The following is a 12058-nucleotide window of genomic DNA, read 5'->3' as shown; positions in this document are numbered from 1 at the left end:
ACAGTGTCAAAGGCTTTACTGAAGTTCAGATAGACAACATCCACAACCTTTGCCTCGTCCAGTAGGTGGGTCACCTGGTCATAGAAGGAGATCAGGTTGGTCAAGCAGGACCTGCCTTCCATGAACCTGTGCTGGCTGGGCCTGATCCCCTAGTTGTTACATTGGGTTTTGCTCAAGGCACCAAACCATAACAATTTTACCTTCACCCTTAGAAAACAATACTGGTAAGTAAAACGAAGGAGAAAAGTAAAAGAAACCAAAAGGATCACAAAATCGTAAAGAAATCCTTGCAGGACGTAACTAAAAGTCTACAGAGGCTCTGCTGTTCCCATTTCTCTACCAGAAATGGCCACGCATGATGCAGACAAGTCTGAACTAGCTCTCTGTGGGTGAGTCAAGGTCTGGAAATCACACAACAGCATCCACTCAGAGGCAGGGATTAGTCCATGGGTGCATAAGTGCTGCTAACACTACATCCTGACCCAGTCTGGTAAGTCTGTGTGAACTTACCATGAATCTCTACAAGCTCAGAAATCACTAAACCACAATCCATTGCACAGTGGAGCCATGCCAGCAGCAAGGCATTAACAATGTTGTCCACTCCAGAGGAGCTGAAAGATGAATGGGCATCTCTGAGGGCAGAATTGGGCCCAGCAAATGAGCAAAGATTCTTAGAGCAACACCTCAAGTGACACAAATTATGTTATAAAATTGATCCCTTCCTTACACATGGCAGAATGCTTCCAGGGCACTCAACATCCTATTCCATTAAGCCATGATAAATGAGACCATATTTCCACATCAGTCTGAACCCATCTTTTAAATCTGCTTGTTCAAATATTTGGTTACTTATTCCCCTTTCCTTCTTTAAGATAGCAAAAACTGTCTTTCTCTTTTCCAACTTCACATGTGTTAATAGATGCCATTATTGCAGGACCACCACCTAGGAATTTTACTTCTTCACAGAATTCTTCATCTTAAGAGCATGCAAAATTTTGAGAGAAATCACTGAAAAACATTTTGTGTGCAATCTCTATGTGTACACTCAGCAACTTAAAAATAATGGACTCAAAGATACAAGAGAGCCATAGAACGAATTATGGAGAAATGCCCCAAAAAAGTAACTTTCCTACTGCTAGTTTGAAGAAGATCACCACCACCACCTGGAACAGTGTTAAGATGGAAACCTGTGGAGAGGCGCAAAATTGTTTCAAGCAGATCGCTACGGCTCGAGGTGGCTAGGGAAGGTTCATAAATTGATAAGCACCACCGAAGGATCATAAGCCTCCACATCAATTGTATAAAGATTACAACAGAGCCACTCTCTGCAGTCATTCTGAAAAGGTTATGGGTTTCACAGGTGTGCACTGTCAGTTCTGATTAAGCTTAAACTAAACCAGTTATCTATAACGTTGGATTGGAAGGAGTTTTATTGCTGAATGCAGGGTAAATCAAATTCAGGATACACATCTGTGGAAAAACACAGAGGGCCAAAGTTCACAGCCTTGACACAGACAAAAAAAAAATCCAACCCTCCAAACTCAGGAGGAGATTTGACTGTAAAAGATCCATCAGTCTGGCTATTGTCATACGTTCTGTATTGGAGAGGAAAGTTATTCGTCACCTTAACACAGCTTTGGGTTTTCTTTCCCTCTTCAAATTATTGTTTGCTCTTGTAACACAGACTGTTTTAAGATTATTATCTGCATTCATTTCTGAAGTACCATTTATCTGATCATAAATGAAATTAATTATACACCTATACTTTTCACTACACAGGATATAAACTAAAGCAGCTATAGCAACAAATTCACAATGTAATTTTTCATCTGTGTGACTAGGAATCTTTCCAAAAACAACAGTTCACATCAGAGTTTCTTAGAGCTACTCAAAAAAACTGTGGGTGAAATCCTGTGCCCAAGAAACACTGCTAACAACTCAATTGATTTCAACAGTGCCAGGATTTCACTCAAAAACTAAAGAAAGAAAAAATGCATTCTTAATAGTTGATTCAAGTTGCAAAAGGTCCATTCTGTTTCCAAAAATACTTCGTATTAATGCTGCACTTTAAAGCGCCTCTATTGACTCACAGCGTTAATAGATGGCAAAAGTGAAAAAAATGTATTTGCTTTTGCAACATCATTATTTCCTTTGCATGCAATTATTTACTTGCCAAACAATGCTAGCGACAAATCGCCACAGACTATGAAGCCATCTACATCAGCAGATTTTTAACCTAAGGTAAAAATAAACAGAAACATCTGTAAAGTAATCTTGTACAAAGCTACGTTTATTAACAAATACATTTTCTAATAAAACACCATCTGCAAGCAACCCTCAGCTTCCACTTGATATAAATAGGCCTTTTACTGTTTTCAGATGCAGTTCCCAGAAAATTATTCCAAGCTCTACTGCAAAACACATCAGTCTTTGTTGCTGCCTGGAATGTTAATAAATAACATCAAGTTTTTAAATAGTCAAATTATTGGCTCGAAACAATTATTCCAATAGAAAAAGCTGACCTTTTGCAATAAAGTGGTTTAAGAATGCATCGCTCCTCATTCCTAGTATAAAAATATTACCAAGCAGGGAAATATTTTGGGGAAAACAGAAAGCTATGAAAAACCCATATTGCGATTCTGCTCATACGTACACTATAAACCTACCTTGCAAAGGTTACTGCTTTAGAGAAACTCAGAATAAGAGAAAAAGTATACAGAGTATAAATAGTTCAATTGGTATCCTTATTATACATCTGTGCTTGGAATGGACACGAATATAAACCAACTAAAATGTTCCTCACAGGACTACTGTACTGACCAGCAATACAAAATTCAACAGCTTAAACTGTTGGTAGCAGAGATTGGGACTGAATCCCAATATTAAGAGCTCTTCAAAATGCATAAAAGCTTTAATGGGACACATTTTCATAAGCATTACTCAGAACTTAAGCCACATTAATTCCATTAAAAGCAATGGGAATTTAGCAAACTCTGCAAATAAACTCCTTACTGGTAGAACTATTTAGTTCTGAAATTTGAACACTGCCATTTTTCCTTAGAGTTTAAAACAGCAATCTTTCTATCAAACTAGCTCCTAACTGAAAATGCAGGAAGAGTGAAAACTGCAGATGAATTGAGATATTAGACTTCTCTGTCCAGAATTCTAGCTGGTATAAATGTATTACGTCCAACAGAGATCTAGCCTTTTAATATTAATTGGAAACAAGCAATGTTAGTATTCCAAACTGTGCTTTTAAAACTTCATTAAATATTGCTACTGGGACTATCACAACAAACTTTGCCAAAAGTAGTCATGCACATTCTAGAAAACAGGAATGTTTTAGACCATAATTCCAGGAAATGGAACTGCATATTTCCAGAGGAAAATATTCAGTGCATGAAATACTCAAGTGGTATGAGAGAGAAGATATTTTAAACTACTTACTTCAGTAACAGGAGGAATGTTGAGCTTTGGTACTTTGTTCTTCGAACTAGGTGTGTTCACTTTTCCTTCCAGCAGTGTTCCAAAGGACTGATTTCCATATCCACTCTCAATTTCTATCGGAGGTTTCAGTTCAGGTGAGTCATTGGGTACCTGGTCCTGACCGTCCATAGGCCTGACATATGCTGTAGGCTTTTGCTGGACCATGCTGTTTTTACAGTGAAGTCCTGGTGGGAAATTCTGGGTCGAAAGACCATTGTTCGCAGATAACAAAGATGTGGAAGGAAGTGGAGATCCAGGACCATGACCTACAAACTCAAGCTCTGTGGGTGACTTCGAATGACTGTTTTCTTTGTAAGTATGTTCTCCAGCTGCTGACTTTGAATGAGTATGCCTCCTCGAATGTGAAGATGCTGCCATAGAATTTGCTTCCTCAGTTCCTCCACTTTTATGCTGCTCACTCTGACAATTATAGAGGTCTTCATACCTGCCCTGTGGCTGGTCATGAGAAGAGCTATGCTTTGTCCGACTCTGCTGACTACTGGATTGGCTTGGCTGGGCCCCACTAGAGTTGTGACCACCACGTGACCAGTCTGTCCTCGACTTCCTGCTGCTCTGGTGACTGTGTAGCAAAGTAGAATTAGATGACAATGAAGAAGGCGGAGGCATTGATGTCGATGAGTGGCCACTGATCTGATGAGATGGGATCATCCTGTTTCTTGGTTCTGGGAAAAAGTTCTGTTCATTTTTGTCAATGGGTGTCTGTGGGACAGAATTCTTTGGGATTCCTACAAGGTGGCTCTGGTTGGAATGGTTGGTTAACAGGTCCTTCATCTCATCATAATTTCCCAGTGTGTTCTGGACACGGTTTGCAAGGGCATCACCTTTATTTGTCTAAAATATTAAAAAAAAAAAAAAAAAGGAAAAGAGTGAGTAAATTCCTGATTACGAAGTTACTGCTCAGAATAGTTGTCTTAGAAGATGGCAAATGTTAGCTGTTTAATGGTGTCATGCTGACATTTAATTTAATTTCAATTACATTTTGCATATGTTATGTAAGAAAAACCGATCAATAACTCTGTTCAAAGAATGTCTTGAAACAGGCTTGCATGAGTAACACTTGCACACTGCTTCCCATTTTCTTAAATATGCTCTCAGGGAAGTGTTTAAATTGCATCAGTTATGGATGTTAGGAGCAAAATAGACTAGTTTTGTGTAAGAGATGTTGGGCTTGTACATTTCATATCGTGCAAAACATGAACGTGCAATTACTGGCTACTGAGCATTTGAATTCCAATCACACAGTTTATTTAAGTATGCTATTGCTCTATCAGCCCCTTGACCCATAGTCCTGCCATAAAGAGAAGCTGGGTAGTCTGTAATAAACATATAGCACCAGACTCTTCACTCCAGTGTAACTCCGATTACTTTTCTTTAGAGGGTTCACTTTGACCTAAGGTATCTACCATCTGAATCCAGAAAAGAAAAAGCTTCTACCCACTCAAATTTGAAGCATTTGAGTAGCTTCAAATAAAAGATCAAAAATATTTTCTTATAGAACATAAATAGACATGATTGCCACATTCTTAAGTATCGGGATTCTTCCATTGTCTGTAGGCTGGTTGTATTTGTGAATCGTGCTTTTCTTTAAATTCCAGTAATTATTAAATAAATACTGACTCATCTGTGTCTCACTGCTCTTATACTTTTTCTTTTGAAGCATGAAGTGGGTTTTTTGGTTCTTTTTCCTTTTCCCTTTCACTTGTAAAAAGCTGGACAAATAAGCTGGAAGCTATAATTAATACGCAGCTAATTTTCTCTCTTCCTGTTCTAACTCACCCCACAGAGACCCAAAGCACCAGCCTTCTTACTGACCTTTATGTTCCATTGAAATGACCAGCAGAGAACTAACACATCTTATTCCCCATGCTTATTATTTTACAAGACTTAAAGGATAAAACAAAAGCAAAACTATAGTTCCTGTTCAAGCAGATGGTTAACTTCTACAGTTTGGAATTAAATTACGAAGTTGCAGTGTATGTAAGATACTTCAGGATATAGCCAACTATACTTTTACTTATGTTTGGGGTTTTTTTTCACTCAATACAGCATGTAGTGCAACAGTCCAAAGACACCTTAACACCAGGCCATAAAGATGGGGAAAGACAGCCCTATGAGCTTGTGCTTGGTTACAGAATGTCGTGCTTCATTCCTCAACAAGGGATCCTACCATGCCACTGATCCCATTTTCTTCAAATATTAGGCAGAAGTTTTGAGTGATGAAAAAAATCCATGCATGGATTTCTCCTGAAATGTCTGCTTATATTACTCACTGCTGAATTAGTCAGGAGATGAGAATAATATTGCAGAGAGATTTTTTTTTTTCCTTAGTACTGCACATGCCATAAAAAATGTTGAAAAAGAAGATAATAAATGCAAATTTCCTTTTGCTCATTCTCAGGGATTGTAACATATATTACCACTGCTCTGAGGCAGTGATTTAAAAATTAACTGTTCAACGTTGTTCCCATCTATATACATTTTGCCAGTGCTCCTAACTGACACAGTTAATAATCCCAGTTGTGGAGAACCACGAATCACTTTTATTCACTAAGTCCCTAGGTTGGTCATTTTAGTGGCAAAAATTATATTCTAGCTAAGCCAAGAATAAGCTCTTTGTATATGAGCAGTCTCCTTCAACTGAGTTGCACAATGAGCTGTTTGGGCAGCAGCCAAAACCAGGCGCTCTCTGTTCAACCCCCAAATTTAAAACAAGGAGATTCCATTGTGCTTAAGGGTTTGCGAAGTCTAAACACTTACATACTTGTTCTGTTTCCTCCTTCCCCAAACACTTTAACTCCTTATGGGACAGCACATGGGAAACAACCAAGTATTGAAAAAAGCCTGACCACCAACCTTCACCTCTGGTTCAGCTACACTTCCAGGGTGCATTTAGCTTACTTTCCAGAAAGCAAAAGTTTAAAAAAAAAAAGTACTCACAACATATCATCACTGTAACACTTCAACATCACAGCATATTAAATGGCTCTTGTCTAGATCCTCACAGAGGGGATCAATATTTTAATTTGGATGTAGAGCTTTTCAATCATTTCTGTGTTGGAGGTATCTGATTCTCTCAACTTATTTTCTTTTATATGTCACATAATGATAAATATAATTTTGCTTGATATTAACTCTGTTTTATGCAGAATGTTCACATCCTGAGGATAAAAGACACTGTAAAAATGTTAGGTATTATTATTTGTAGTCGTTTACTGGGAGCATTAATAAAAAATATATTTCCTGAAAAGCATGGAGATTAAATTAATTTAAACATCCTTAGCATATTTTAAGTGCACTAAAGCTCATATTCAATAGTTATTAAGTCAATGGAAGGATTATTACTCTCTTCAACGACCTTTGGTCCAGATTGCAAAGCAAAAAACACACAGTGCATGTGAGTGGTAATTTGGCTTATGCTTGAATAAAACTAGAGCACACATAACTAAGACCAGACTTGTGCAGCACAACCTGAACAAGCTCAGGTGTGTAGTGCAGTGTACTACCTGCATTTAAGACATAAAGCATAACATTAATGTTTTTATTTTATTTCCTCAACAAATTCGGGGCTCTCATGAGAAGCAGAGTATTCTTGACAAGCCTGGATACTAGCAAGACAAACACAAAATCCAGTCATAATTTCTGGTTGCTCTTTGTTACTTCCAGATTGGGGACAATTTCTACCTTCATATTCTGGATAATTGGCTGATTTCTTAAAGGAAAGCTCTGTACATCTTATTTTCTGAACAGCATGTTGAATCACAATTTTGCTGCCATCAAGGAAATGCAGCATTTTCTGAGTATTCCAAGGCACAAATTATACATCTGGTTTGTGACTCATGGCTAGTAGCCTTCCCCCTCATTCTAGGCTCTCGTTAATTTAGGAAATGTACACCTTCCTACATTTGCTTCTATTGCTTTCAAAAAATATCTGTAATAGAATCCTATTGGAAGACCAATTTGCTAGCTAGCTATTGCATTATAGTTTTACAAAGAAAAGAACTAATGCACTCAAACTTATAGGCCCAATTTACAAGGGTTTTGTGAAAATTTGTATGGGAACTTGAGGTTTCATAATTCATTCACTTTCTCATGCTTCATAGTTAAACTAACCTCCATGGATTAGAAGCCGAGATCTTTTTTATGCTAAGCTTGAATAGCATGGAGGGGCTTTACCTGAAAAAGATAAGTGATTTAACATTCACCAAAGGTTCCCCAATGGAAATGCTGCCCATTGGGTTCTCTTTCTCAAGTTGAACTCTTCTGAGGCAATTCCTTTGAAAAGTAACAAAAATTCTCCTACTGTTTTCTCTAAAATACTCATCTCTGAAACTCTTTACTAATTCAAAACATTAAAAGGTATCAACAATTCAGTAATAAAATTGCGGCTTCTCTCAGGAAAACTCTGACATTGCTTTTTCAAATGTCTGTTGTCATAACACTGCAGGCTCTTCTCTGATCACTTCTGCAAAATCAAGCATTAGTAGGTTGCACCAGAATTCGAAGGCAAGACCTGCAACCCACTTGCATTAAAGGGCAACACAGCCCTCACTGCCTGACCTTCCCAAAATAATGCTGGATGTCATCACATTGTCAAAGGTGTTGTTTCCCCACATGAGACACTGGAGCTTCAAAAGAACACTTTTATCTTTTAATAAGCATGCACAAATGTGTTTTACATACCCACAGAAATAAATCTCTCTTCTCATGTATGTGTACACATACATATACTACAAAGAATCAATGTAGAAACATGCACTTGTCCCAAACTATAATGATCACCTACGTTTTATCTGACAGCGGGATAGAAAGAAAGATGCTCTAACAGCTAGAGCAAAGAGATGATAGATGGAGGCAGATACTCCACACATCTCGTGATACACAAAGGCAGTAAGCTCCATGAGAAAATGTGGGCTTTTTTCCTCGACCAAGTTTTAATACCCCCAACTTTAGAGCCATCTTAAAACAGCTGCCAGTTGTTCAGTCTTTAAAACATCAAAATAGCAGTGGTGGTATTCCCTACCCCAACAGTCCCTCCTCTGGGTTACTGTTGAAGCAAATGAGGAAGGAATGATAAACAAGTAAGGACACTAGGTCTGGGAATAAAAGAAAGGAAAAGAGACATTTCCTATTTCCTGAGAGCTGATATTCCCAACCTTTCCTTTGTCACTGTAGTAGCCATCTTACCTCGCACCCCCAGATCTTTCAGAAACATACCAGCCATGCCTTGAGCTGATTCTCATTAGTAGAGCTAGCCCAGCTGAGGATGTGGACCTTGTGTCCATCACAGGCCACAACAGTTGACTTTGCAGGGCAGTGTTTTATCTCATTCTGCTCCCGCTGAGAGCAATCAGAAGAGACTTGATGGGTGCAGCTTGTTGTATGCACCAGGCCTTGAGTCTCACCCACACAGAAACATCTGTTCATCTCAAAATGGAAAAGGAATTCAAACTGAATGTGCAGCACATTTGTTCTCACCTCATGGCCTCTTCATTTTATTTTAGAATAAACATGAACAAAGTTTAGTTTAGTTTAGTTTTGCACTTGCTTAAGAATACAAATCGCTACAGATCCACTAAGAGTTAGATCCAGCTTTCATTAGTTCCTAGGAAACTGCACTGTGGCTGGTTGTTAGCAATGCAGAACTTACAAAGGGAAGACCAGTCTATCACTTTGTCCTTTTTTTTTCCCCATGGAGTAAAATGTAGGCAAGACCTAGCTTTCCTATTCCGTCTTGGTTTTCTTTGTTTTGCAAATTTAAGATAGATGTAACTATTTTTGCATGCAATTTCCTCTTAATTTTTATCTTTTGCAATTTATAATTACAATGCTTTTTTAGGATAGTAATACATTATGTTTTGCTCAGTCCCACAGATCTGACAAACTTCTCTGCCAAGCAGGTGAAAAGCAATTAAAAAAAAAAAAATTTGCTCAGGAAAATCACCAGGATAATTTTTTGCTTTTTAGTTGTTCAGTTTTTGACTAAACACATGCTCTGTGTATGCTTGGTGCAAATACATGCACACTAAACAGTTGTAAAATCAGATATTATCATTCTTATGGTATAATAGATATTGGGGGGGGGGCATGTTTTTAGTTCCCGACAAAAAATTTTGCAGTGATTTGCATATTGGTCTCCCTACTGAAATCCAAATGACCACTTACATGAACAAAAACGTTTGCACAGCCTGCAGGAAGTCTTAACAAAATCAGTTCATAGTAGGATATTATTCCCATAAATAAATGTGCTAAAATGTGGTCCAATGCAGAAATAGTGCATTGATTAGATTTTTATAAAAACAAAACAAAAAGACCCCACAAACAAACTGTCCTAGTGCATAGTCCTTATCTGGGTTAGTAAGTCTCTGTCACAGATGAGTGGAATGCACCTCACTCAAAAGAGAGAAGCAGCAATATATTTTATTGAGGTAAAATAATAATTTGACAGAGTTCAATAAGCTTGATGGAATTTAACACAGTTTAACACTGGTTTGACAAGGTTCACCTTATTAATTACTGCATGGAAGAAACATACAAAGGAAAATTGAGTTAGAATCAAGTTAGAATGATTCACGCAGAGACCAGAGATGCAAAGAGTAAGTAGGATCCTCCCATTGAGTCATGAGGTTCAGAGTGGACCCCCTTGCTTTCTAAACTCCTTTCGCAACTTAGGATCCAATCTTAGTCTCAGACTTGGTCAACAGTTTATGTCTAATGGAATTATCCATACAATATTTACAATTCTATTGAGTAGCTACATGGATTAGTAATGTTTCATAGTATTAATTCAGCATGCTATCAGTCACTTACCGAGGACCTGTCGCGGATAAGGGATCTCTCCACCTTGGGTAAGGAAGGATCTCTAGTCTCAGGTAAGGAATCGCTACCCTTGAGAAGCATCCCTGCTCAAGGGGAGAGTTACGTGGTGTGCAGTCCAGCTACAGTTCAGGGAGAGCTCAAATTGGGCCCATCCTGATGGTAATATTTATAGGGTTAAGTAGTTGGCTGCTAGTCAATAGTACAGATAAGATAGATGTCTTCGTTTTAGCTCTGATATCTTGTTCTGTACTTCGGTTACCTTGCACTTTTGGGTTTCAAAACCACCTTTCGAAATATTTTTCAAGACACCTTCACTCCCTTGTACATGAGCCAGGGGCTTTCCAGCTCGCAAATTCACCCCAAGGACGTGAGGCCTGTTGCTCCTTAGTCAGCCTGAACCAAAGTACAGCTAGGAGTCAAGTGTATCCGACACACTCTCCCAGCGTATAATTATTAGACACCATTTGACAATACTGCCAGTCTTTCCTCCTCCTTTTCGGGTGATTTTCAAAGAGCCCTCATCCTCCCTACAGCTGCTAACAATGTAAAATGGAAAGATGAAGTGGTGGCCTTTCAATGGATGTCACTGATTGGGAGGAGAAAGAGATATGGAAATTTACATTCTGATGAATTCTTCAGGGAATGTCTTACTGAAAATCAAAGCAGCAGACATCATAAAGGGGGACATCCCTTGGTGATCAAAATCTCAGGCAGCAAAGCTCCTTAGAGAGAATAAGACTTGTCATAAGTCCCTTTCATACCCTTGTTATGCTCCCCAAAGATTCAGACAGTCTCCCAAAAGACTTCTTTGGATGGTTATGATTGCACAAGAAAGCTTATGGACTCATTATAGAGAGGACATTGGTTTTAACAACTCAGGTATATTTTCTTCTTAAAAATAAAAGGACTAAGTGCTAGCTTTGTAGGTACAAACCCACTTGTAGAGATATCAGCTGCACATACTTCTATTTCAGGACTTTGCTGTTTGTTCAGAGGAAGAAATCTTGAACTGGACTGTAACCAAAATTCCCGATTCTGTCAGTGCTAGCATGCAATGTTGGGCAGAGCATTCAGTTTGTTCTGCTGCCATATGCTGATTTGGATAATCAGTGTATTCAAGAGTATAAGTACCAAGGCAGATACAATACTTTCATTTCTTACAGGTGATGAGAAGCTTTATTTGTATTTGTAAAATGCATTCAGGTAAAAGACATTCTGAAAATGTAAAGCATAACAATGCAATTTACCTTGTAGGGTTCCCCAAAGAGGTTAAAACCTGAAGCAAAGAGATCTTCATCTTGCTGGACTTCTTGGTTTCTTCTCTCCCATTCTTTCCGCTTAAGCGCACTCCGGTCTTGCTCATAGTGACTGAAGAAGAGAAAGACAAAAAAAGACAATACATTATTTTCCCCATAATTTAGTTACATGTTCATTACTATCAGTAAGAGCAGCAAAACATCAGAAACAATGCAACTCCTGAGGACAATTCTGAAAGAACGAAGCAGCCACTGAATAATTTTCCCAAATGTAAATTTGGAATTATAATACTATATGAAATTGGGCAGTAGGACAGTCAGTACACTTCTAAAATGAAAACAGACCAAAAATGTTCTTTTCAAATTAACAGAGCATTATGCAGAAGAATAAAATACATTTTGACGCATTTGTATGAACACTCTCTAAAAAACATGTGCACGCACACACACGCACAAACGCAAGCATGTGTGCCCACAAA

At 38.2% G+C, this 12058-nt stretch overlaps 1 protein-coding gene across 1 annotated transcript; it reads right to left on the bottom strand.

Annotated features, from left to right (window-relative positions):
- Positions 1 to 3447: 3447 nt before the first annotated feature.
- On the bottom strand, positions 3448 to 11691 carry LOC104071305 (AF4/FMR2 family member 2-like; the record flags this gene model as incomplete). The annotated part of the gene is made up of 2 exons (XM_009583162.1): positions 3448 to 4338; positions 11571 to 11691. Coding segments are annotated over 2 exons (1012 nt in total), but the record flags the coding sequence as incomplete, so codon positions are not given.
- Positions 11692 to 12058: the final 367 nt, after the last annotated feature.

Source organism: Fulmarus glacialis, unplaced genomic scaffold (assembly GCF_000690835.1).
Source record: "Fulmarus glacialis isolate BGI_N327 unplaced genomic scaffold, ASM69083v1 scaffold7808, whole genome shotgun sequence".
NCBI lineage: Eukaryota > Metazoa > Chordata > Aves > Procellariiformes > Procellariidae > Fulmarus > Fulmarus glacialis.
This window is presented reverse-complemented; position numbering and strand designations above follow the sequence as displayed.